Here is a 27,999-nt window from a genome sequence, read left to right as displayed (position 1 = left end):
GGCGGGGGGAGCGCGAGACAGCAGCGGACTGAGAAGACCCGGTTGAGCGAGAGGGAAGGAGAGAGAGAGAGTGAGAGAGAGAGAGAGGTCGGGAGTGAACGCAAGGAGGGGAAAACGACGGCCATCAGGGTCGGACAATACGGTAAATACAAAGATTACATTTGGCGGTAGCAGCTGTTTGGGTTTCGCTGTAAACACAAACCACCTCGGATAGTCATTGCAACGAAACGGTCGAGGGCTTGGAGCTATGCGCAAAGCCTGAGAGTGAACTTGGGAGTTTTTTTGGGTAGGGTGGGAGGAATGTCAAATCAAATATGGGGGGGCTGTAATGATAACATCTTGCAACAGTGCTTAACCGTCTCCAGGCGACACCGCCAGGTAACATTAAACCGGAACGCCAACCGTCCGTTTTAACCCAGTGGCAGATCGACGGGGACACATCGGAGCGCTGCACCGTCGACTGCGCGGCGGGCGGGCGAGCGAGCACACGGGGACGCGCCTCCGGGGTGATTGGGTGCATTCGGTCCAAATGTGTGTGTGTGTGTGTGTGTTTTACCTGACCTAGCAAAGCTTATCGCCGTTAGAGACGCACAAACAAGCTCGTGTTTGTGACTGTCTTGCCGGCCCCCGATGGGATTAGACGTTTATTTTTTATTTTTTATTTTGACAAGTAACCCGCTGAAGGCCGCCTGAGGTCGCTTCTAATATTAATTGTCATAAACTGGAGTATGTCATGTTAGCCTAAGGACTCAACTGCATTTCCGGCATGCGCTTATAAAATAAAAGTTTATTCATGCGGCGAGTAAAACACAAATGACCAACGCCGCATCTAAAATCTTTTGGTTTCTAGTGTGTCCTTACATTGACATTCGTCCTCGAGCTGTCACCTTTGTTTTACATTTGCACCTCTATACATAGGCTACCAGTCATGTTTAAGATTACTACGGATCGTGCAAAGCGCCCAGTTGCAGAAATAGCACCCCTAAAATTATTTTTATGAGACATTTCTATCACCGGCTGCATCTTCCTACCTTGACTTATCAATGAAGCATTTCCAAGCCATTTGGCAACAATTTATTCCCCCACCAGTTCAAACAGGCTTTTTGCTTGGACTGGAGTCAAATTTAAAAAGCAGCTGGCAAAACAGCTGGAACAATTTTTCTTACATACACTTTCTATAGGAATGTGAGCTCTGTGTGCGTGCATGTGTGTGCATGCTTATGCGCAGTGTGTGTGACCTACATCCAACTCACTCGGAAGAAGGAGTTGGCCTGCAGATTGAGTTGTGAGACCCTTGGGGTCTTGCATGGTTATTGTACACCCTTTTCTGCAAAGTTTCCAGCCCTCGTTTTCCGCTGGCCTGCTGCCTGACTGTCTTTACAGTGGCTGACGTAAGGCCACACTGTGAGCAGTGAGGTGGTGTACTCCACAATATCGCTCAACTGTTACGCACGTAAAGTGCAGGATTTATAAATCAATACGGTGGTCTAGTTCAGTTGTGATGATTCTAAGCCTTTTGATGTCTTTTTTTTGTTCCCACGTTAAAAGTGTGACATTGGTAGATCTTGCATCAGACTCTTGACTTGCAGTACAACAGAAACTGTACTTGCAGATGTTAGCAATGACTTGATGTTGACATCACATCAGAAGTTTTATGAAGTCATTCTAGCAAGATGACAGCACGGTGATCTCGTGGTTAGCATGTCTGCATCATAGCCAAGAGGTTCTGGGTTTGAATCTCGAATCAGGCCCTTACTTTGTGGAGTTAACGTGTTCTTTCTTGCATGCTTGCGTGGGCTTTCTCCAGATACTCCCGCTTCTCCCCCCCACACATTCTCAAAAGAACCATGCTAGGTTAATTATAGACTTGTGAACGTCAATGATTGATTGTTTGTCTCTGTGTTCCCCGCAATTGGCTGGCGATTAGTGGAGGGTTCCATCTTTCACTAGCTACAACTTGTTTAATGGCTCTTCATTCCTCTGACTTGGGTGCAGGCAGTGCATGTCCACTTTCCACTCACTGACAGCATGAACGTGAGTGCGATTGTCCAGTGACCCTGAACAAGATGAGCGTTATTGTAGAAAACTGATAGTTGGATGGATTTGTGTGTTTTTGAATAGATGCACCTCTATTGCAGTGTTGACTGTTCTTCGAATGGGTGGACTGACGTGAAGATTGCCAAAGTGAACCGTTTCTCACAAAAGAACATCCGCTTTGTCGTCCTCATAGGCTCCAGCTGACCCCCTAAGGAGGCAAAGCGCAATAGAAAACGGATGGATGGAAATGGGATTTTTCCGAGGCACCAGATCAGGTGAGGCAAAATTCAAACATGAATTTTGGTGTGCTTGAATCGGTGCAGCAACAAAAGAGCTCCACGCCTCCCACCCCCGAAGGTTATGTCACACTTTTACATGGCCAGTTGTTGCTAGGCAGAACTGTTGGAATTCATTTTCATATGTGCAATGTAGAAAATGGAGGAATGCACTCTGAGTGACTTCCAATGTAGCCTGTGACCAAAGGGCCACCAATTTCAATTTCCCTGATCAATCGGGACAGATTTGGGTGCACTGAATCTTGCTCATCTGTTTGACATGACTAAAAGTTCCACTCTTGTCTGGTGCACATAGTCGTTGTCCTCAATCCAGTCCTGACATAGTTTATTCGTCACCCTGACTCCATTTCACAACATTGCTTTGTGGCCAGAAGAAGCATCATGAATCTCGCGGCATTCCCTTTTTTTTAGCTTCAAAATAGAAAACGTTCAGCCTCACTAATAATGCCTGCAATGTTGCCCCGCTGCTGTTGATTTTGAATGTAATCATTGCACAGATGCTGTGAGGTATTTCTGGCTTTGGTGACAATGTGGTGGACAGGCTGTTTGGATTTTGGAGCACTGATTTGATTGTCTATCAAGCTGCTTGTCGGCATATATGAATTGTCCAAAAAACATTGACGCATACTGTATCGCCATAAACGGATGATAAAAGGCCGGTTTTAGACATGTTCCACCGTAAACGAATGGCCAGTGTTATGTTTGTATTGAGCTGAAACGATCTGCGGGGCCTTTTGCCGGTCCTTTAATTTTAATGCTCGCCACACCAAGAGTAACCACCAGAAGACTGCACGTTCTCAATTGAAATATTTAATGGATGCCAGAAAGATCGACACATGGCCGTGGAGCCTTATTCTGCCAGATGTTCTCACCCCCAACCCATTGATTCCTGTTCTTACACTCCCTTGGCCACCCCCCGCATAGGGGGGGCAACTCTGACCAGCCCGTGTGACAATGTGTGACTACGTGGTCTTAACTGGATTGAACTTGTATGTGTGCCAGGGGTGCCTAAAGACAAAGAAAGCCACGTAAAAGGAAGAGAAAGGTCAGAGCAATATAACGACCTGGCTCAGGTCACCTGTCTCATTATACGTGCAAACTAAGGCCAATCTAACAATCATTCATTCACACATTCGCATTTGTCGTGACTACCTGTCGACATGTTAATCCTGTCAAACTAAGAATGTGACTTCAGTGACTTGGCAACTGTCAATTGCTTTGAATGAAACGCGCTGATTAGAAGTTGAGGGAAAAGTCTTGATAGGCACTTCTTGAAATGACTGAAGAGTTCTGTTGTTTGATCGATGCCGACAGTATATATCGCACACTCCCGATCTAGCTCTTGATGAAAGAATAAAGGAGACATCATTTTCTGCATTAGGTCCATTGCTGAGTGAGCTGGTTTGCCTCTTCAAAAGGACGCTTTGTGCAGGCACATCAGTCCTAATATGTCGAAACATCTCCTATGAACTCTGCGCGCTGCCGCCTTTCGACGCAAGCTTCCTGTTTTATTCACTCATGTTTTGCATGTTTCCTCTCTGCTTTCAGGAGAGGGGGAGGACCGAGTGACTGAGTGATTGTCGGACACTTTGAATGACGGCGCACCTGCTGCTTCTGAGGCACTTTGATTTTCTCCATTTTTAAATTCAACTTTGTAAAATTGCTTTCGTCATGCCGTCCAACGGTCCCGCAGTCACCGAACTGTCTCGCACGCCAGAAAACAAAAACTCCAATGACGTGGTAAGTTTATTGTTCTTCTTCTTGTCTTTACAAGCGCTTGAATTTTCTTGATCTAATTTTTTTTTCCCCACCAATGAAATCGGTTCTCAGGTGTACACACTCCCCCAAAGCTGAAAAATTTATATTATAGCTGTACAATTAACAACCATATAATCAAATTATATTCTAGCCGTATAATTACTTTTTGGTCAGCCTACTCCTGCTGCTTCACTTGTGTAAACAAAGACGTCAATTTAATGTACTGTATTTTGGATGACTTTGCCTTACTGCAGTTAATGTTATTTTATAGAATATGTACATGTTGTTTTATTTAAAGTCATGTTGGGCAATATCTAAATTTGCACATTCCTATTTTATATTTTTAGCTATTAAACATTCTTGCGGCAATTCTTAAAATAAGTAACGCAGAAATGATGCAGTATATGAATAGCTGTTTGGGTTTTTTTTCACTCAGTACTGACTTGATCTACTTATTTTTTTATGGCTGCTTTTTATTTTTTCATGACTCCTGTTGTCCTCAAGTAGCACTAATCTTATTTGAGTCCCTTTGAGCGTAATGTAATGTACCAGTAATTGTATTATTCTGAACATACACTTGTACAAATTAAAGCCTGCGTCCCCCCCATCCCCCAATAGGCAACCGCCTTTGGATAGCGAAATGCTCCGTTGGCTCAGAGAGCGAGGGAGAGAGAGCCAGAGAATACGAGAAAAGAAAATGGAGAGAGCAAGTAAGGTGCGGATATGGAAAGAGAAAGCGAGAGGACGGGCTGTCTGATGCTGATGGGATCCTCCTCATCCCGCCTGGCTTGCAGTCTGGTTGCTTAGCAACTGCGGCGGCCTAAAATAACCTGCCATGAGTCAGAAATAGACCAAAGATATAGGAACAGATTGGCCAGCCTGTGTGTTTGTGCGCTTTGACACTTGCTAACATGGATACGGTTGAGTGGGCTTCTCAATATGTAGCTCGAACGACTCTTCGCACTTGCCAAGGTCGCAATATTCCGTCCGCTCGAGAGACGTGACGGTGCCGTACGGACAGCCAAGCAGGCAGACGAGCCAGTACTCGCCGTTTGCTGTACCGAACGATCATCCAGGAAGCGACACCAGAGCGTTTAGTCAGCACGGCGGTCCTGTCGGAGACAGTTGCTAAGCAGTTTCCGCACCTTAGCAACCACTCTCTTGTCACTGCTACGCAGGGTCCACTCGGGGAAGCAGGGAAAGGAATGAAGGCATGAACAGAAAACATTGCCGTGAAAGCGGGCAGCACACGATCTGATAACAGGCAGTGTGTTTACTGGACACCAGAATTTTTGTTGAGCCTCGGTGTGACTGAATACCAGAATGTTTTAAGTTCACGTCAACACCGTAGTCTTACTCGTGTGTTCACACGTCACGTTTGTAAGACGTCAGACAAACGCGCTCGGATGATCTGAATGGAAATAAATCGGACTTGCAGCTGGATGGTCACACCGCCTTGAAATCAGATCAGATTGATGTGCACGCTCTCGTCTCTGCGGTGAGCTGTCACAAAGAACCCAATGACATGAAATGCACAAGGTGCGAAAACAAAGTGTCAAGGCTTCGTATGGTGGTGCCCATTTTGAATTTTGGATCTGAAAGAACAATATGCAATTTGGCGAGATAAAGTAGCCTACGCAGAAAATGTTGGCAAAACAAACATAGGATCTCGTGACCGGTTCAGGAGCCGCTTTACAGCAACCTTTTTCCTGTCCGGCTCCTCTAATGGCAAGAGCACAGTTTACACAGTACTGGCAGGGCATCTTGAACTTGACCTATTTCTATTGGCCAGAGTGAAGATGGAGCAGACCAGGACAGTCCAGAGGAGGCGACTCTGGGAAGCCCTCCAAACAAGCGCCGAGTGGGCCGTCCTAGCAGGAAACGCAAACAGTTTCTTCCTGTGAGTACACTGCGCTTTCATCAGCCTTGCACCGACCCCTTGGCCTAGAAAGTCAATTTGACTCCCGAACGACCACTTTGATTGATGTTCCCATGCTTTGCCAAGGCCTGCGGTGTCCCCTCTTGTTGACACCACTGTATCTCCTGCCTCATCCAGCTGCGAAAGATCACTGTCACTTTTTTTGACAAATTGGGTAGCCCGTCTTTGGCATTAGACCGGTTGAAACTTGTAATTAGCCTGGATGTATTTCCTGCATTCCTGGCATTGCTGAGCATCAGCAATAAGACTCCTTATTTTTGGAAGAGCAGAAACAACAGTTCTTGTCTCTTTTATTTGATTGCGCGTGGCCTCTTCTGCTGATTGACCTCTACTTGGCTAAAATAGTAGCTTTGTATGCTACAGTCAAGAGGAGCACGGTCCCTTCGGCTTTGTGTCGCAGTCAGGGAGCGAGGTTGTGTTTGAGAGCTCATGTGAGCAGTGAGGAAAGGTTGGCGCTGAGCTTCGAAGAACAGCATGTGCTCGTCATCCGCTGCGCTTGCTCTCGACTGTCTACTTGCTACATTTTGCGCCGGAAGAGCTGTGACAAGTCAAGCACGAAGTTTGGAGAAAGCTTTCCCACTCTGCACCGTCTCGAAGCGAAAATATATTCTACAAAAGCATCAAGACAGTACAACTGTTTTATAGACCACAAATGATGTCAGTTTTATTTATTTTTTACTCTCTTCATAGCACAGGATGTTGTCATTTCATGTGGTGTAAAGTCAAGGTCCGAGTTCAAGCCCTCCACATTGCGTTTCCCCTCAATAATCTCCTCATCAGACTCATGTTAGTTCAAGCTTTCCAAAGTGTCCTTTTCATCTCGGTGCCTTACGTCAGCCTCTCCTCCGGTTCTTACAAAAACCAAATATCCTCCAAAAGTGGCCTCCTCTCTAATAGATTACACACCACAAAGAATTTCGGCCTGCGGGGGGAAAAAAAATGCTGATTGAAGTGACGGTGCTGTACAGTAATCTCGGAACAAATGCTGGTGAACTTTACCACATTGAGCAAACATAATTAGGATTTGAGGGGGGGAAAAAAACCCCGAAACAATTTCATTCCTGTGATATTGTAGTGAAAGGGTGATAGTGAAAATGCGCAATGTACAAATGATATCCTCCCCCGCGAAGTAGTACTCTTTGCAGTTGACGAAATGAATGTCCACTGCCATTTCATGAGGTATACAGAAACTACATTTGATTCAATCAACTCTATTGTGTGTGCTTGTGTGTGTGTGTGTGTGTGTGTACGTGTGTGTCACTAGTCAATCCAGCTGATCAAACACTCGCAGTCCAAAAGAAAGATGGAGACTAACCTGTCATCCATGTATGCACCGAGTGCAGTCATGTGCGACGGGGAGCAGGTTTGAGCATGTGCGGCTGTCCAACCAAGTGGGCGGGCTTTGCGCGGCCTCGTCTCTCACAAACACGCGCACATTGTTGCAGTTTATTCCACTGTAGTTGTGGCGAGTTCCTGTGCTGTTTCCGCTCCTCTTACCTGACTTTCTGTGCCGTATGCGGACAATGGAGCATTGCATTTGCCATTATGTTGCGTTACTCTGGCCTGACAGTATTACATCAGTGTTAACTTTTCCTGTCAAGTTTCTTTGGGAGGACTGCTTTGAAATTAATCCAGATCCAGTGATTTATATTGGGTTGTATTGAAAACATTTGATATCTATCTATCTATCTTAGTGCTCCACATACAGTGTATCACCATGATGTGTTATTTCTCTGTTTTGTGGTTGTAGTTCATTTTGGATAGAAGTATATAATTTAGGATTGAAATTTGAGCACATGCACACACACACACACACACACACACACACACACGCACCCATGCAAAGTTGACACCCAAGTATGTTTCAGTGCTTTAAGGCAGATGCTGCGAGATTAGATTTCAACAGGACTGTCAGTTGGTGAGACGGGTTAGTGATTCAAACTCAAGATCGTAATCTTTATGTTTAAAACAATGTTGGTGGGCTTCTTTTGTTCACGTTTTCTCGTGCGGAATGGCTGGCGTGATTGTAGATGAACAACAAAACGAGTCCACATTTCACATCGTCATGTCCTCTGGGCCAAAAAAATGAGAAGAACCATGTGGTTTGATACTGGCGCAAAATTCAAAAGCCAGCATCCTTAATGGTAGAGATACATCGAGCATGAATGGTAAACAATTCCACCAATAATTAAAAAAAAAAATAATAATATATATATATATTTATATGTATGTATATATATATATATATATATGTATGTATGTATGGTGCAAATCAAATTACTTGAGTTGAATGGTAAAGCTGCATCAAGCAATTAAATAATAGAAGGCACAGTATAATCATTTAGAATATAATATAACATAAATACCACTTTTTGGGAGTATATTGTAACTGCTGTTTCATTGTTTTTTTTGTTTTTTGTTTTCAACAAAATCTGCCTTCCCACAAGGCTATTTGGAAGACCGTCGGCTCATATAGAAATCCAAACAAACAACGCGAGATTTTTTCAGGAATCGGGGGGGACCAGGCCCGCCATGCGCCATGTACTTATATTTCACAGACGACTGCAGCGGAAAGTCTTTCTGCCGAATGAGTAAGTAGTCAGACGTTTGCTACACTTTTAGCCATATCAGCTCATGTGCTTCAGTAACCTACTGCTGTGTTTATGATTCCTGGGAAATTGCTTAATGCAGCTTTAATGCCCCCCCCCCCCCCGGGGGGTTTCAGACAATAATTGCCGTGTGCTCACAACAAAGGCACTTGATGCATTTAGAAGCAAATGACAAACCATTTGACTGTTATCCATACTTTTTATTGCCTGTTTATTCATTTCATTTGAGCTAAGTTATTTTATATTCAGTTCACTCTTCACATTTTATTTTAATTTTGCTTATTGAGCGCTTGAATTTTACATAACTTTGAAATGTCACGTTACATCGCCTATTTCTTTTTTAATACCTGCGATTAATTTTCTCTGTGATTTTATTTAATTAATTCACCTTTATTTGAATGAATGCATGGTGGTGTGTTAACATTTGCAGCTTTTGTACAAAAGATATTTCGCTGTTTCCACGAAAGCAAGGTTCGTGCCCAGCTCTGTCATTTTTAGAATCCAATGAAACAACATTAACGTAATGGAGTTGATGTTGAGGCAAATAATAGCCCGAGCATGCACGCATCTAATTCTACATTTGGAGAACATCAACCATGAACAAGGAAATATGCTGTGCGTATGTGTGTGCGTCGGACACGATTAGTACAACGTGCCCACTATTTGTGTCTGCAATTAGTCCCCAGGCCCTTTTCGTCGACATATAATGTCTCTTCTCACCTGCCCATTAAAGCCTCTTTCAGCTTGTTAGCACTCGCCAGCATTGAAGTGCATTGCCTCGAAGCTTTGCGTTACCACTGCCGCTCCGTTTTCTTCAGGGTTTTTTTTTTTTTTTAACGACATGTCTGTAAAACTCATCCGCTTTTAGCGACAGACACATGCACATAAAACAGCTTCTGGCCTTTTCGGCCACATGATTAAAGTGCTGATGGAAAAATCATCGGCTTCACAGATTCGTTTATTGCGAAGACCTCAAGTTCTTTACTGCGTGATTACGGTATTTATTGTACTGCATAATATTATTTCAGTCGGGCAACTTGCCTAAATGTGTGCAATTGATACACCATTTCAGTAACTGGCAATTGAGTGCAAGAATTTCCTAGATGTGAGCACATTGATGATGACGTTACCTAAATGACTCCCCTCCTTATCTCACTAGTGTGTACAGTATTGTCTTAATGTCAGTGTGGGTGTTTGTTACACACCCTGCTGGATCCGTACATCCTACTTTCTAACCAGGACAAACTAATTGGTGTGCGAGTATTGCAGCTACTCTGCGTATGAGTTTTATGCACTGTTTGTAGTGTAATGCGTGTGTGTGTGTGTGCGTGCGTGCGCGCCGTCAGGATGTTTTTGGATTAAATCCTGACTGGCAGCAGGTTACTCAGGCAGATTGCGCCATCTGTTTTCCAGGAGATGGCAACGTCTGACCCCTCTGCCCCCTCAACTCTGCCGGGGGAGCTGGAGCACTCCCCTTCCCCTCGCAAGAAACGTGGGCGTCGGAAACTAGAGCATAACGACAGGAATAAGGGTAGTGCTTTTAGCGCAAAGTCATCTGGCGATACAGTGGAACCTCCAAAGCCTAACAAAGGTACTTTGCCAATTATTCCACTTTCTATTTTAACGCCAACGTTCCCATGACAACGGTATGCCTGGAGTCGTTGTAAAAACCTGATTACCTTTTAACTGTGCAGGCAACGTTATAAGTGACGCTTTAACTTTCTTACCTGCCACTCAAGTGCGAAAAACAAGTACCGGTATGTTCAAACCTGGCACAAAAACAAGCTAACAATTACTCATCCTTTCCCCTTCTGACCACACGTGACTTAAATATCGCAAGCGTGTAATTGCTTTTCACTTTGTAACATTCTTAACTGTCACGTCTGTATGAATACAGTCATGGGTGTCAAACGGGAACCTTTTTGACTGATCGGATGATACTGTGGCAGAATAAGATGGTTCTCTTTATGCAGGAAAGTCTGCATGAAGTCTCCTGATATATGCTGACATTTCGCACGGCGTCATGCAACGCGCGGCGCTTCTCAAAGTTTTTAAGTAGCTTTTGAAGCCGAGTTTGGGGTTTGAGGTTCCACTGTGTTTTGAACATGTTCATCCGTGTATTTCGATGTCTGTTGCCATTTTATGCATTCGTCTGAGTGGAGAAATGATTGTATTCGATTTGAAAGATCTTGGCGGAAAAACTAATTGAAAATGTTATTATTTTATTCTGTCATTTGAGTCTTGATGGGGGTGGGGGGGGGGGCATGACTGCAGCTAAAATAACTTCCAGATGGCAGTCTTTGAAGGCATTTAGACTTGAAATATGTGTGCCAGAGAAAAGTCATAAAAGCCACAAGTATGGATCCTTATTAAGCCTCTTGTTAATTCAGTACAAATGGCCCGTTTCCTGTCATTTACCTTCTTTAGATGAAGCTGACGACAGAAGCTGTGACTCCCCTCGAGAGGTAAGGTGGTTCTTCTCCCATTCCTTTTTCTTTTTTTCTTTTTTCTTTTATTTGTTTTTTCCCCCACTCCCAACAATGAAGTGAAATATTCTTACAGTACAAGCGGTGTGTAGTCAGTTCAGGATATATCAAGCTTTTGTGGCTGTGTGTGCAGGGTGAGACAGGGAGGTTGCGTAGGAAGCCGGTCCCCAGAGTGACTTTCCAGGCTGGAGACCCGTACTACATCAGCAGGAGACAGAAAGAAGAATGGCTCAGCCGCTGGAAGATGGAGGTGTGAGCTGCAGTCATAAGAAGGCTTTTCTTGACCTATTTTGTTCAATTTACTCATAAGAATCATCATAATAAACATACAGTATACTTTCAAGCAGTCCATTTGGGAATTAGGGCATTCTCAGGATGTTCATTTCGGCTCACGCGTGAACCGAAGTAGTTGCAGGAAGTTGTGGTTTTGTCTCTAGCACAGAAACGGAATTAAATAAACGGAAGTCCCCCACAGCACTTTCAACAGAATGGGACTGTTTAGTTTTCTGTCATTAAAAAAAAAAAAACAGACTTTCAGATGAACCTTGTACTTGTCATGCACCTTTTGGTGGCCTTGAACTTTAACAAGAGTCAAGAGGTTGTCCTCGAGCCACCGTTTGCTGGCTGGCTGGTTCATTGGGATGTATTTGTATTGTGGGAGAAACGGTTGGGTCTTTTGCCCACCCGTCAATTGTGAAATCACACAACGGAGCGCATCTCTCGCACGCTCCTCAGCTACCTATTTTCTGCAAACTGCAAGCAAGCTGTTGGGAAGAGTTGCCAGACTGAGGCCTAACAGTTGGGCTACCGGCTTTGAGTTTGACAGCCGGGCTTGGGTGAAGATTGATCACTTCCAAGCCACAGTGCGACGACGCGGACGCACATGTCAAGCAGATGCATGGGTCCGCAACATGAATTGATTTGTCATTTGGTGGCTTGCCCATTGAACTATTTGCTTTGAGTGAGAATACAATCAATGCTTTTCGTGTCTTCTTCCTGTTGGGGTATTTTGACAAAAAACATGCCATAGACACCTTTAAACTCTTTCTGTTAGCATGTTTGTATGACTGGGGGAAAATATTGGACTGCTATATTTTCAGTACGCAACGGGAGGCAAAATCAGCAGACGGCTCGACGGCCCGTCTTGCCGACACATTCAGATGTGAACGCTTGAGAGAAGGACAACATAATCACATGCGACTGAGCAGCTTGCCAAGTGCTTTGCCGTATTTGTTGTAGTCGGCAGCGCGTTATAAATACATCATCAGCTGACTTTGATTGTTAAACAAAGGCACCCTACTACAGGTTTATGTAGTAGTGCAACAATAGCACACAAACATTCTAAATGGGACAGACGTGCAGAAAAAAAAAAAGGTGCCTTCAGACCGAGTGCGTAATTATATGAAAGGCAGAGAGCAAGTGCCACTTCCTGCTAGCGAGTCTGCTCACTTCCTGACGTTACTTACCATCAAGCCACAAATAACATGTTTTTTTCTGTGTGTGTGTGTGCGCCATCATTTTTTGAATTTCTTTCATATATGCTGCACTTTGTGGTCGACAATATTGTTCGACCAACCGGGACCCTTTTCATGTTTCGTTAGCTAACTTTTCTGTTTGTGTGCAGTACACACTGACAAGAGCGATGTTCCATTCCCAGCCTGAATCGGGCTGTATGAAAGGAGTAAAGGTTAACCACTTCCATGTCTTGGTGTGATTTTGGACGATTGTGTGAACGCGTGCGTGTTTGTGTGTGTGTGTGCGCGCGTCTGCGCCTGTGCGGGTTTTTACTCTGTCAGACAGCTGAACTGCAACCGGCTGTTAAGAGTCCCATTAAAGTCTCATCCCACTGCTGTTTCAAGGAAACGTGGTCTCTGCGGTAGTTTTGAGAGGGGAAAATATCAGCCATGTGTCAATTTTTTAAGTTACAGTAAAGAAAGGAAATACTGGACGCACTATTCTTCCTTTCTTCTTCTATTGACGCCTCCTTTGGAATTGAGGACTCGTGAGGTACTGAGTTTATTTATAATTTTTTTTTTTACATAACATATATCAGCTGGCGCTCACCGTGCAGCGTTGCAGGGTTCAATTCCATCTCCGGCCTTCCTGTTTGGAGTTTGTATGTTCTCCCCGTGCCTGCGTGGGTTTTCTCCGGGTACTCCAGTTTCCTCCCATATTCCAAAAACATGCGTGGCCGGTTGATGGAACCCTCGAAATTGTCCCAAGGTGTGAGTGTGAGCGCGAATCATTTTTTTTCCTATCTGTGCCCTGCGATTGGCTGGCGACCGGTTCAGGGTGTCCCCACTCCTACTGTCCGAAAATAGGCTCCAGCACACCCGCGACCCTCGTGAGGATAAGCGGATTAGAAAGTGGATGGATGGATATATCAGCTGTTTGTCGTTCAGCATTGTTGTTAGAGGGACTCTTTTCTTTCATTGATCATTCTTTCAGTTTGTCTTCATAGTTTGACCGATTTTGTTTCGCTTGTAAAAGCAGTGGAGGGGCTTTGTGTATTTCTTTGAAAAACCAAACCTCATTTACGGAAAGCAAGTGGGAGACGTGCGCTTCGTGTCTTGCGAATGTTTTAATTAATTTCCAGTCTATTTGTTGAATCCGTTTTCTTGCTCGTGCCTTTGTAGGAATCAGCAGTTAAAATATTCCGCAGGTTGAATGTTTTTCACAGTTAAAAAAAAAAAATCTTTTGTATCGGCATGAGAGATCATAACTATCACATGCTATGCATGCTCACGCAACATATGCACGCATTTAAACGCCGGCATGGATCTGTTGTTTGGTATCCATGGTGTCATCATCACACATAAATCCCAGAGGCTTCCGCACATTCATCGACTAGCGACTCTGTTGTGGGAGTTCACCTCATCATGTGTGAGGTGAGGAGGCTTGTAAATCAATCGCTTGGCTCACGGCTGACCAATCAGAAGAGCGTAAGCTGGAACAATGTTTGAGTGCGTGAGTCAAGGAGACGGCCAGAGAGGAAACTGTCGGAGGAAGAGAGACACTGAAGAAAATGACAGAGAGAAAGAGAGCCAGGGAGGAACAATGCTATGTCCTATCTGTAAGTTTCACATTTTTTTTGACCTAACAGTTAAAATATCCCTTCCTGTTATTATAAGTTTATTTCAGAAAAACAAATGACCTTTATTTTTTTTATTTTTTTGGTAACACTTTTAATATAAAGAGTCCATTGAGGACATTTTTGTTTGTTAAGAAAAACAACACTGAAAAACTGGAATGGCATTCATTTGGAGATAAGAGTTTAGTTTGGCTATATTGCACTTTGAAGTGTTTCAGATTGCAGCTTCAAATCTGTCAGGGTTGGGGTTTTGGTTGTTTGGATTGCCTTGTCAAGTTGATGTGCTTTGGGCCAGCTGGAGTTTAGGTGCTGTTCAACTACCACTCACAGCCTTTTTGCCTCGTGACTCTTACCAGATGCGAACGTTGCAATCAAGGAGTTATTCTTTGTTGTTGTTTGTGATTTTTGATCATAATCATAATAATCAGCCAAAGAAGAAACTCATGACGACTCATCATTAAAAAGGACCTGTTGTGCAGGAAATAAGGAGGGGGCCGGGGTGGCATTCCACATGAGCACTCTAGAAGATTTATTATTAATTGGACAGAAAAATCAGTTGTATTTCCAAATATCGTTCTGAAACAGCCACCTCCATGTTTTCTCGTGCATGAAGTCACAAGATTATCAAGAATGAAAGAGCAGTCATTTGCCTGTTGACAGTGGGGGAGGGGGGTCTTAACTCCTCTTTTAATGGTCCTGAGTGTGTGTGTGTGCGCGTGTGCGTGTGCGTGTGTGTCTCTGAGTTCACTTGGAGGTCAGGGTCAGTCACGGCTGTAAAGGGGGGTGTGGTTTCGAAATGGTTCACTGGCGAGGTCACAGGGTGCGGGGTCACAGATCAAGGGGGTGTTACCAGGACTGAGCACACTGGCCAGGTCGCAGGGTTTGCTAAAGTTCAAAGCTGTAACTCATGGCAACCCTCCTCATGTCTTTGTTTGGAAATACTCGATAACAGCAATGCTTCTGTGAGTCGTTCTTTTCGTCATTTCGCCGCATGGCTTCTTGTGTGTGGTGTGACAAATGCTCCAAGTTGCTGTGTCGTAGAATAAAGCATCGGCGCAATGATTTGAACAACCATCGTTAGTTGTTCAGACACCCTGGGTGTAAAAAGCCGACCCCCCCCCCCCAGTTCAAATGTCAGGTTTTTGTGATGTTCAAAAATGAGATCTAGATAACTGATGTTTTTTTACTTCAATCAATTGGAATAAGCTGCTTGCGAGATTTGAAGGTGGGCTCACTTCACTTCACATCTCCTAGTCTAGTTAAGCGTGATTGTGAATTTGGTAGCTGTACTTTGCCTCGCTGGGCCTTCTGTGTGACGCGGCTGCCGCTCGCGGTGTCCAATTGCCCACGTCACATGTGACGCCGACTACATCATCCGCAAGGGCAGATCTTGCAGTTTGCCTGCTATTGTCCTGCACAAACCCCCATTGAGTCTATTTCTTTTTTTGTAACATCAAGCACAGCGTGCGCTACGACTACCCTGGCCCAATAAGTGTACAGTCGAATAGTTTTTATTTTTGAAATACATTTCCATGACATGCTGTAGGCTGTATTTACACAAGCATCCCAATATTTAAGAAACCTGCAGAGATATGAATTTTCTCTTACACTACACACTTTTGTGTCGGCGTATTATTGTGTGTGGTCTGCCTTTAGCCCATGGAACTGGACGATTAGAAGTTTATAAGGTCAGAAGTCAACATCAGCCGAGAAGAGTTTTCGGGTCAAACTGAGGGGAGAGTGAATAGTCGCTCTCACTTTTACTGTCTCTTTCAGTGAGTAATTTATGCCATCGTTTTACTGTTGCTTGTTTCACACATTCATTCCTTTAAATGTTGTTTACAGGCCAGCTGGAGTCGTGAACAATGTGCTATGTAAATCATTCTGACCCATTCAAACAATTTTTTTTTTCTTTCATGGTCTGCCCTCGTTTTGTTGCTTTCACATCAGCCAGATTGAGACTGTTGAAGTGGGTTGAGGTTCCGGTACTTTAATTGAACTTTTTTCTGACTGGAAGATCAAGTTTTACATGTTGGTTTTAATGGTAATACATAACATATGAAGACTGATGGGTTGAATGTCATTTTTCCATCTTATTTGTGCCTTGAGCATTTTTTTTTTTGAATGAGTGAATTATTTCACATTAGGTAACACCCATTCACTTTTTAATGCGCTTGCATATGTTGTGGTAAGAGATTAAGTGGCAACAATATTATCAGGACAGAGGCCGTTGACTTTTGTTTGCTTGACGTAACCATTGTCATCTCGTGCCTTATCGTTGTCAGAGCGCACACTGCTGATTGCAGATGGCCGCTCGTTACAACGTACTCGAGCAAACAAAGACAAACTACAGAGCCGCGCACTGTTTACACTTGGTTAGCAGTCCAGCCGTGTCGGAGCCATGTGCTCTCCGGAGTACTAACTCCAGTTGAAGTCTGATTTCGTAGCAGCATCTCCTGTATTGGACTACACTGCTGCAGCAACTGCGCAAACCGTATGTCATTAAGATGAATCATTCCAGAGCGACTGGTTTTTGCTTCAGGCATATACAGTTAAAAGGATTTTATGAATTTCCGGTATCTAACAACTAGGATGAAAGCAAGTGAAATATTGCTCCATTGCGTTAATTATGGGCTATTGTAAAGATTGTGCTTTTCATTGCCGTACTACTCCTTCCTCATGTTCTGTGTTTAACTGTGCAGCACTTCAAAATGCTGTCTTGTCATAATGTTTACCAGCTGGATTCCTTGAAAATGCAACTTTTGTTGTCCTTCTACTTCTCCTTTTTTTAAAAATTGGTTTTGCCACTCACTCTCCTCTCACTGTATTATTTCTCTCCTTCTTGAGTCGAACCCCACTGAATTGTATCCCCGGCTTACGGTCCCGCCCTGCTCACTTCCTGTTTCACAAGATCAATTAAGAGATTGTTCTCACAGCCTGGAGCACAGAAGCCTCGAACTTGAACAGTTAACAGATCAACTGCAAAGGCCCACGTTTAATACCAATCAGAGACTCTCTCCGGTGGCCGCAGGTTAATGTAACTGGCGCCATAGTGACTTGAGGCAAATGCCTATCAGGAAGTCTTTTCTGGGATGGTGTGAAACAAGTGTTCTCCCAAGTGGCCGTTTGTTGACGCCGGCCTCCACTTCAACCTTTGCAGGCGGAGAGACAGGCTTACAGGAAAGCTGAGATATGCATGATGGACGACCTCACATCAGAAGGCGACTTTCAAAAAGAGGAGGAGCCAGCCAGTCCGGACCCTCTGCCATCCCAGCAGCAAACAGATCCCGCCTCGCCGACCGTTGCCGTAACACCAGAACCAGTCGCCAGAGGAGACCAGGCAACGCCCAGAGAGATTGAGTACCAGGTGAAAGCGGGGTTCGCCGAGCAAATTCTCATCCAATATTTTTTTTGTTTTCTCTCGTTGACCTGTTGTCATTTTAGCCAGGAAATAGGACCTGACATCAGTCGCGATCACCCCTTTTGTGGTGGCATCACTGAAGAAGACAAAAAGCTAAAGCAAAAGGAAAACACATTTGGTGTTGGTTTTGAAGCTCACAGTCTTGCCCACTCGTGACTGTTTAACCTCGTGCATGTTGGACTCACTAATTTGGGTCAGAAAGAATCCAAACCGGACAAGTTATTAATCTTTAACCCACAAAACGAGGAGTGAAATCCCCCTGGCCTCTTTTTCCTGGATGCCCACAGGATGGCAGGGGCTTTGGCATCGGCACGCTGGTGTTCGGGAAACTACGAGGTTTCTCCTGGTGGCCCGGCAGGATCGTTTCCTGGTGGATGAGCGGCCGTAGTCGAGCCGCCGATGGCACTCGCTGGGTCATGTGGTTTGGAGATGGCAAATTCTCGGTGGTGAGTGAATTGATCAAACGGAGGCTCGGCTTCGGTTTTAAAAGTCATTGCCGACCCATCCAAAATCTTCCACGCCTTTGCCTCCTTTTCCAGGTTTGCGTGGAGAAACTCATGCCGCTCAGCTCTTTCTCGTCTGCCTTTCACCAACCCACCTACAACAAACAGCCCATGTACCGTAAAGCCATCTTTGAGGCTCTGCAGGTTAACACACTTGCTTATTTTAAATGCCACGTGGAGGAAAATGACCCTTTCTAATGTTTATTTCTTACAAGTTGCATTCATGTCTGTTATCGGACAAAATTGAATGATGATAATGCAGATGTTAAATAATATGTATATATAGACATATATATTGACAAGCTGGGTCGTCAAGCCTTTTGCCTCAAGTCAGCTGGGAGAGATGAATGTGCATGTTTGTTCTGTATCAAGGTGGCAAGTACGCGAGCAGGACGACCCACTCCTTCCTGCGACCCGAGTGATGACGCAGAAGGTGTGGAGCCTCAGACCAGACAGATGATAGATTGGGCAATGACTGGCTTCTTGCCCAACGGCCCACAATCACTGGACCCTCCTGAGGGTACATGCGCACGCATACACGCACTCAAGTGTATGCCGTCGATACCGTATCGATATTTCATCCTCGCTGATCCTCACAGAGGAGCAGAACCCGTATAAAGATGTCTACTCTGAGATGTGGGCAGAACCGGAGGCGGCATATACTCCTCCCCCTGCCAAGAAACCTCGCAAGAACGCCGCGGAAAAGGCCAAGATCAGAGAGGTGATCGACGAAGGAACCAGAGGTGAACCGAAGTTGACTGTGAAATGAACCGGCGGCACCTTGTGATCGACTGCTGACCTGCCCGCGGGCTTACACTGGCTCTCAAGTCAGCTCAGCTAGGAATAAAAAATAGATGGATTAAGATTTTCAAAGAAGAAAGGTGTAGCCTACTTCCATTCCAAATTAGTCAGCGAGCTGCAGAAATAGGATGTGAATAATCTTCAATGGAGATTTGAACAGTTCTGTGACAAGTGGTCTTGAACATTGCAGGGTCATACATTGTATGTATTCGCACAAGAACTGACATCACTGTCGCATAACCCTCCCCAAAAAAATCATTTTATCAGGAACGAAGACTCGTGTGAAATCTTGCACGTGACATACGACATGAACTTTATGTTTTGCATTATGTATCCGTGTGTCGTTTTATTAATAGCACTTTCTCTTGCTTCCCCAGAGAGGCTTATACAGGAGATAAAAAAGAAAACACGAAACATAGAAGGTATCATCTCTATTTATTTATTGCAATACAGTGTGCAGACGTTTTTAAAAAATCGAGTATTTTCAATTGAATGTAGGTTCTGACATTTAAGTAAGCACAATGCGTGAATGTTCTCTGTGGTTGTGTGTATCCCCCCCCCCCCCCCGCCCCCCCTCGCAGATATCTGCATCTCCTGTGGAAGCCTCAGCGTCTCTCTGGAGCATCCTCTCTTCATGGGAGCAATGTGTGTGGGTTGCAAAGTAAGACGCTTGCTGATAAATCATGAGTAGTATTTTGCACAAGCTCGGTGAAATTGTGTAAGGGTAACATCAACATCACCCAACATATTTTCCCAATTCGAGACGATACGTCGAAAGGATTATTAAGTTTTGTTATCTTGTGAACAATATAGATTTTTTATTTATTTATTTTTTTTTGGTCAGTAAGAAAGATGGAAAAAGCAATAGAATATTGAATGATTTCAACCTCTGTTTTTCTCCTGGTCTCTGATAGAATTCCTTTTTAGAGTGTGCCTACCAGTACGACGATGACGGCTACCAGTCCTACTGCACCATCTGCTGCGGAGGCAGGGAGGTGCTCATGTGCGGCAACAACAACTGCTGTAGGTCAGTACGCTGCAGATGATCTTGGGATTCGTGTGCGGCACCAGTCCACAGTTGGTGTGAGCTTAGAGTGGACTGCAGCGGAACCGCCACATCTCCTTTTATGGCAAATTGTGAAAAATAGTTCTCTCCGCCGGCAGATTTATTTGACGGGAAAAGCAAAGGCCGAGGTCAGTTTTTGCAGCGTGAAAAGTGTTGCAGTTAAAAGTGCAGACTCGAGTTAGTGATGATTGTGTCATGACAGTTTTTTTTTTTTTTTTTTTTTTTAAGCCCAGGAAGTCAACAGATGTCTGTGTGGCATCTCGCTGGTCTTCAGAAAAGCCCCCTTGTGTATGCGTTTATGCTCAGGTGTTTCTGCGTGGAGTGTGTGGATCTGCTGGTGGGAATCGGCTCAGCGGCGGCGGCCATCAAAGAAGATCCGTGGAACTGTTACATGTGTGGGCCCCGAAACACCTACGGCTTACTGCGGCGACGGGACGACTGGCCTTGCCGACTACAGCATTTTTTCGCCAACAATCATGAACAGGACTTTGTGAGTCTCACTTGTGTCGTGACATCACGCATACCAACGGTCACCTGCGCAGAACCTGCATGAATCACAGGCCACGTGCACTGCTGAGAGGGCCCCTCTCACAGTCAGTCAAAGATTTTGTTGCTTAATGTTGTTAGCGATGTTCCTGGCCCACATTAGCCGGTCTCCCTAATATTTTGGCCAGTGGTTATTTATTTAAGAGGGCCCTCGGTTTACAAGGGCCTTTATTGACCATTGCCAATTTACCAAATCTTTGTGAGCCCAACCATGTTGTCGTTTTTGTCTTCCAGGAGCCAGCCAAGTTGTATGCTCCAGTCGCAGCAGAAAAGAGGCAGCCAATCAGAGTCTTATCACTGTTCGATGGCATTGCCACAGGTGTGCACTTGAGAGTGTGTGCGCGCGTGGGTGTGTGATGTTTATCACCACATCACAAATAGAAATTGTTCTTTCTTACGCACTCAGGACTTTTGGTGCTAAAGGATCTGGGCATCCAGGTCGATAAGTACGTGGCGTCCGAGGTTTGTGAGGACTCCATCACCGTCGGCATGGTCCGACACCAGGGACGCATCATGTACGTGGGCGACGTACGCAACGTATCCCATAAACATGTGAGTCACATCTTTCTTGACATTTATAAGCTGAATTCACACTTGCTCTCCTTCTCCTTTTGATTGATGTTATATTTGCCCCTTAGATCGAAGAGTGGGGACCGTTTGACCTGGTGATAGGAGGAAGTCCCTGCAACGACCTCTCCATAGTAAACCCTGCACGCAAGGGCCTTTACGGTACATATGTTATAGTTGGAGCGAAAACGATCATTTTACTCTGATAGTTTGATTCCATCAAATGTAAATGTCGCTCAATTTCTGCAGAGGGAACCGGGCGATTGTTTTTCGAGTTTTACCGTCTGTTGCACGAGGCTCGACCAAAAGAGGGTGACGAGCGGCCTTTCTTTTGGCTCTTCGAGAACGTTGTCGCCATGGGCGTCAGTGACAAACGGGACATATCTCGCTTTTTAGAGGTAAAAAGTTAAACCTGCTCTGATGTGTGTGTGTGCGCAAAAGAATGTTTATTTCCCCACCAAAAACTCCAACAATAAGAGGAAATGTGATTAGAAATTCAACCACAATGAATATTGAAAACTAAATAAGCCTCTCTGTTCAGTGCAACCCTGTGATGATCGATGCCAAGGAAGTTTCTGCTGCCCACCGTGCTCGATATTTCTGGGGAAACCTGCCCGGCATGTCAAGGTGAGAAAAAGACTCTCCCACACGCTACTTGACCCAATTCATCAATTTGAAAATAATTATAATTTGAATAGCTTCTCGAACATATCGTCAACAAACAGACCCCTGAGCCCCATGACGAATGACAAGCTGGACCTGCAAGAGTGTCTCGAGCATGGTCGCACTGCCAAGGTATCAGCGTGCCCGTGTGCGTCGATGTATTTTGCCCAGTATGCACGCATGCACGTGTGATTCTTTTTTGAGAGTAAATTCTCAAATTTGCATGTATGGGGAAAAAAGGACCAAGATATAAAACAGTCTATGATGTGAAATGATGGGGATTATTATTATTATTATGAATGTATATTTATTTCTTGCCGTACGTATCTAGCAAACTACAGCAACATCCATTAAAAATGTCTAAATCTGATTATTGAAGAATCAACATATAGATGAATAAATAAAGGGACCGAGTGAAAAACAAAATGTACGATAATAAGTGTACCCATTTCTTTTGAGTCGGGTCCATCATTGGTTCTTCTCTTTCTGTGCTCGCAACAAACAGTTGATGGAGGTCAGTTATTTTTTTTTGCGGAGGTCATTCATACCCAATATCACGGGACAGATTTAGGAATAAAAAAAAAACCCAAAACAATATTTGTGTGTGTGTGTGTGTATGTCTGTGTTTGTGTGTCTGTGTTTTGTGTGTTCTGGATGCAAATTCCAGTTTGAGAAGTTGCGTACGATAACGACTCGCTCCAACTCTGTGAAGCAGGGGAAAGATGAGCATTTCCCCGTCTTCATGGACAACAAGGAGGACATCCTCTGGTGCACTGAGATGGAAAGGTACCTTGACATACATGCGCGCAAATTGTTCTTCTCTAAATGATGACGTGTGTGTGTTTCCAGGGTGTTTGGTTTCCCTGTCCACTACACCGACGTGTCCAACATGAGCCGGCTGGCAAGGCAAAGGCTGCTGGGACGTTCGTGGAGCGTTCCCGTCATCAGGCACCTCTTTGCCCCTCTAAAGGAGTACTTCGCCTGCAACTAGTCACACAACCTCTCTCTCTCTCTCTCTCACACCTCTCGCTCTCTGACCCTCGCATACACTCACGCACACACGCATACACACACATTGTGACGACAGATACAGTAACTGTACATAGTACACAGCTCGTACATGAAGGTTGGCTGACGCAGATGAAACCGATGACCAGACAGACATACGAATACACCACACACACACACACCGCTAAGGACTTCATCCCTCGATCCCGTATAACCTACTGGCTAATCTTGGTCCCCAGGTGCTGCCTTGCGCACACACACACACACACACACACACATACACACATACACTTGCTAGTGCAGATTCTGTACTGTATAATTACAGTACACCCAAACTTCCTTCCACTTGACCTTAAACTGATGTCTTCTGCTGTTTTGCATTAGTTACAGTCTCGCCGAGGTACCAACACACCGCATCTCTCTCAATACATCACCAAAACGTATTATTACAAATGTAAGACATTACGTGCATATAAGTGGAGGTGCTGAAGTTGCATTATCGATGCAATGAACACATAAAATATCCAAACACACATCCACCACACACACCAGCTAAAACCTGCGGTGCTGGCCGGCATGTAGTCGAGGCCAAATGGTGCCACTTTCGTGTGACATTTTTATTACTGTTCTTGGTGCTCTCAGAGACTTTTTGGGTCTCGGTTTGTTTTCAGTTGCTGCGGTTTGGTCTCCTGAGCAGATTTAAGCCAAATACTTCCAAGCAGGCACAGAGGTTAAACCAGCTACAGAGGCTGTACTCGAGGGCTGAGAAAAAAAAAAAAAAAAAGCGACACTCCATGGTAATTTTCCCAAAAATAACTCCTCTTTCATCCCTCTGTTGAATACATCTCGGTGTGGATGAGTTAATCGCTGGAGCAGTGAGCCAAAGTAACAAATATATTTTCATTTGTACTTTGCTATCAAACGCTATCTGTCTTATCTTGTTTAGCAAATCCCACAGTGGGATGTGGGTACATTTTACTCTTCACTCTCTGGGAATGTGCCTTTTCAAAAGTATTTAGTGCCCTCAAGTGGCTGGGGGAAAAAAAAAAAGAAACGAAAAATAAAACCGTGCGGCTCGTGTCGGTGCTTCATTAGAATTTGGTGGGATTTCATACAAAACGTGCTGCACTGTATTTGTTACTTGAAACGTCTGTCTTTTTAAAATTAACATTATGAAAAGAACAGATGCTCTTTTATTGTACCCAATATTTATATCCAGCAATAACCCCCCTGTAACATTGTGGAAAAGACAGCATTTGCTTTGCAAAACAGCATTTTCAGCACAGTGTATTTGCTGTGTTTATGTAGCGTGAGCCATTTTTTTGGCTGTGTGCGAGTCAACTACTGAGCAACCCGATTATATTCTCCCACATGCTGGAACTTACTATACTTGGCACTCAGCTTTGAATACAGTAGAGTAGAGAGAGTACTGTAATAGTTACCGCCAGTTAGCATATAATATAAACTTTGCGCTTGTTCTTTTTTTTTTCTTCAATCAAACTTTAATCACTGATTAAAGTGTATTTGCCGTGTTTATGTAGCGTGTGCCATACATGCTGTCTTATCTAACAGACGATTGTATGATCGAATTAGCCCGACGTGATACATCCCAAATTGTGCTTTCTCAAATATTTGCTGCTATGCTACAAAAAAACAAATATTCATAATTAACACTGTAAAATAATGTGACAGGAATAGGAATTATTCCAAATGCCTGGCTGCTACGTACTGCTGACGCCGCGCGTGTTCCACAAAGCAGCTAAGGAGGTTGTTACTCTGAAAGGATGACAGAATTGTCTGTCAATACGTAGGGCAGGTGAAGAGTCGGCAGCATCCGGGTTTTATTTGCTGTAGCTTTCGAGTTCAACAGCGTGTGACTTAACCGTTGTAGCGTCACTCGGTGAGATGATTAATACATTTTATCTTGTATTATGTCGTTAAATATACAGAAACTTACGAAATGGCACCATTTTGTATTAAATTCCCTTTTTTCCACAAGTTACTGGTACTGTGTGATGAAGTGCTGAGCGTACCGAGTACTCATTCACTTTTCTCTCGCCCCTCCTGCGAACCTCAGGAGGTTTTCTGGCCTTTTTAAAGTCTGGTCTGGTCAAAATGGCTCCACTCCGTGAGGTTTAACTCATCCAGCAAGATTATTCAAGCCTGTTGAGGAGGAAAAGACAAATGAAACTAGCTGTAGCGTGCCGTTGAAAAGGAGATCAAGTCATGGAGCTTTGTGGTGGAAAACAGCCTTTCTTGTGCCTCGGCCTCTTGTGCTCTGCTGCTGCGATGTTGGGTGACAAACTAAAAGAAGCCTCGGTTGTAAAGAAGCAACCGGTTCTTGCAGCTCTACTGTCTTTAGTTCACAGGGATGCAAAATGTCCTCTAGTTGGTGAGCAGCAGCATCCACTAGAGGGGGGAGGCAGACCTCTCCTCGGTGGACGTTGCAACGCGGGCTTTTGCATTTCCTGTAAGTGGAACGGATTGCCGTGTGTTCATACCAGAAAACTCACTTTGAAAACACCGCACCGTTCGTGCACGGTGGCCCTCTTGAAATTGAATAGAAAACAACAGGGACTTTATTTGTTAGCTTGAGAAATCTCCTTCAGTCTGGTGCTTTTGGTCCCACGTTGACCACCTTTTTCTAGACAAAGCCTTCCAATCCTCTGACCTTCCTCAGACAGCTGGACGCATCCCGTCGACACACGTGTGCACAAACAATCAGAAACTGTAAACCAGCAGTTTTGCCTGTTATTTTTTTTCCCTCCCCCTCGCCATCATGTTTACTCTCCGTCTATACAACCAAACTTCAGGTGCTTTTTCAACTCTGCTCTTTATACAGTGCTCTAAAGTGCAGGTTGTACACACTCTTTCTCACACACACACAAACACACACACACACAGTTGCTGGAAACACCCTCAGTGCGGTGCTGGTTTACTCCAACTACATCAATTGTTAATGCACAGAACATGCATAGTCACTGTGTTTCTGCAGGACACCCGCCACCACCAGGCCTTTCATGGCATTGCTGTTTGTGACGTCATAACCCTGCGCCGCCTTGGTGCTCCTGAACCCCCCCAACCCCCACCACCTTTCCACTCCGATACTGCATGTCAGTCTGTCCGTGTAATCTCATGTTAGATTAGGGAATAATGATGACGATAATAATAATGGTAGTGTTAATACAACAATAATCCGTTATTGTGTGTGTGCGTGCGTGCGTGCGTGCGTGTGTGTGTGTGTGTGTGTGTGTACTGTTCCAGGTCGGTGCTCAGTTCCGTTCAATCTCAGCCTAGAGGGGAAGGAAGCTAGAGAGAACCTCTAATTACAGTTAGTTGTAGTGACCTTGTCTTGTTGTAAGGAGAACTTGTGTGGAAATGAGACTCACTCTCAAATAAGAAATGTGTTCACGTGGCACCGGCTGCGGCCTTGCATCGACTGGGGTGAATTCACAATCCAGCGGAATCTTGAAATTGAAACTGTAGTCAAAGGTTTGCCGAAAAACACGACGCGGTGACCAATGGAACCCAAATTGTACGTAATGGTAGCATAACGACGAATTGGTACACGCATCTCTTTTAAATTAACAGTATTTCGATGATGATAATGAGGAGGTGACTCTCCATCTTTGACATAACGCTAACTCTGTCCGGACCAACAAGCCCTGCAGGTCTGAATCAGCTTGACCTCTCGTGCAAATTAGTCATAGGGTCAGTCAGTTTGTATGCACATCCCTGTCCACGCTATTCATTACGACACGGTTAAACATACCGTTATTAACTCATTCACTCCCAAAGACGTTTTTATACGTCTTTTCAGACTTGGTCCAGAATTGGCTGGTACTGAATGAGTTAATCAGTTATAACAAAAAGAGGGAGACTACCCCCCCCCCCCCCCCCCCCCAAAGGGCCTGATTTACTAAGATCCCAAATAGCGGGCACTAATTTGCCTGATCGCTCACTTCGGCAGGTGTCAAAGGAAAGGAGGTCTTTGAAAGCGGGTTTTGCATCTCAGGGAGCGCTGATCGTTTTCACCACGCAACATTTCGGGAGAGCGCCACAATCGCAATGTGACGTTTGAAGTCGTGTTCGTGAAAGACAAACGCATGACTGCAGTGAGTGACACAAAAGGATTGATTGCTCCCCCATCGTTTTCGAGCAGCCGGGCAACCGCATAAAAGCCACGTGTCCGTTGTTTTAGGGGTAGCAGTATACAGTCGGCCACCCAGGCAGTGCGATATTTTGGGATATTGTTCAAGTGGCATTGTCATTAGTCACATTTTTTTTAGTTAAGCCTTTGCGGTGATTTCTGACAGAACTACATTCCGTTCCGTTGCAGCTATAGTCATTAGTTTTTGTGTGTTAATTACAAACCGTGTTCACACCCTTAACTGAATCTGATCAGTTAAGACGACGGACGTATACAGTACACTACGTATGGAGCGGACTAGAGTAATTTCATGCCAAGAACCCGCCCTTTTATCCGCCGCAGTCATTTTTTTTTCCCAAGCAGAATTCGAATCGTCGATTTGATCGAACGGTTGCAAGCCAAACAGGCTGGAGACAAAAATCTGAATTTGTGGTGTGATGCGAACATGTTTCTGTTTGAGAGTGCAGGGAGACAAAAGCCAGAGAGAGGCAGGCGTAGTTTTGATTGACGGCTGTCAAATGCTAGAGTTGATGTTGTCTTAAGCCAGTGAAGACGGTTTGCCTATTGACAGCTTTTAGACTGAGTGATGCACAATTTTCAACACTGATATCAGACTCGCACTCACCAAAAAAACAAAACAATAAATTACTGTTGTTCACATCCACAGAGCAAACACTGCACATACACAAACGCAACACCGACAGACTCGATGCTGCAGCGCATTCAGACGACACTCATCTCAAGGACTAAATGAAAGATGAGCTTTTAGGAAAAGTGGAACTGCTGGTGTTTCAAAAAGGTGCTACAATTGTTTTCTGAAAATAAGAAAAAAATATATTGCTAGGAGTATAAAAGTTTGTCTTTACAATGACTGTATTTAAGTTTGTTGTAGTAATGAAGAGGCACTATTATTATTTTACTCTTGTATGAATATGAACTAATTAAAAGGCATTTTAACTTTGTACTTGAACAATGTAAGGAAAGAACCGTGAATTAAAAAAAAGGCTGTTTCTTGTGATTTTGGTGAATGGATTTCATGTTTTGCATTACATGAGTAA

General features: G+C 44.3%; 1 protein-coding gene across 10 annotated transcripts; it reads left to right on the top strand.

Annotated features, from left to right (window-relative positions):
• Positions 1-27,959, top strand: dnmt3aa (DNA (cytosine-5-)-methyltransferase 3 alpha a). Of its 10 annotated transcripts, none has more exons than XM_086101101.1 (24): positions 1-142; positions 2,231-2,312; positions 3,882-4,073; positions 5,884-5,991; positions 10,053-10,170; positions 11,067-11,104; positions 11,259-11,375; positions 17,377-17,583; positions 17,925-18,083; positions 18,177-18,284; positions 18,513-18,660; positions 18,740-18,883; positions 19,319-19,363; positions 19,523-19,602; positions 19,856-19,968; positions 20,314-20,497; positions 20,788-20,872; positions 20,960-21,105; positions 21,192-21,282; positions 21,370-21,518; positions 21,662-21,747; positions 21,846-21,915; positions 22,451-22,569; positions 22,633-27,959. In XM_086101101.1, the coding sequence occupies exons 3-24, from the start codon at positions 4,005-4,007 to the stop codon at positions 22,772-22,774; spliced, it is 2,526 nt and encodes an 841-aa protein (XP_085957227.1). In that variant the 5' UTR covers positions 1-142; positions 2,231-2,312; positions 3,882-4,004; the 3' UTR covers positions 22,775-27,959. The 10 variants fall into 10 exon arrangements, with proteins under 10 accessions (XP_085957227.1, XP_085957225.1, XP_085957226.1 ...); XM_086101099.1 differs by having other exon boundaries at positions 21,819-21,915; XM_086101100.1 differs by having other exon boundaries at positions 10,053-10,230; positions 22,499-22,569.
• Positions 27,960-27,999: the final 40 nt, after the last annotated feature.

Source organism: Hippocampus guttulatus, chromosome 20 (genome assembly GCF_054856545.1).
Source record: "Hippocampus guttulatus isolate MCC_2025c chromosome 20, RoL_Hgut_1.0, whole genome shotgun sequence".
Lineage (NCBI taxonomy): Eukaryota > Metazoa > Chordata > Actinopteri > Syngnathiformes > Syngnathidae > Hippocampus > Hippocampus guttulatus.
The sequence above is the reverse complement of the archived record's forward strand: the minus strand, read 5'-3'. Positions and strand labels throughout refer to the sequence as shown.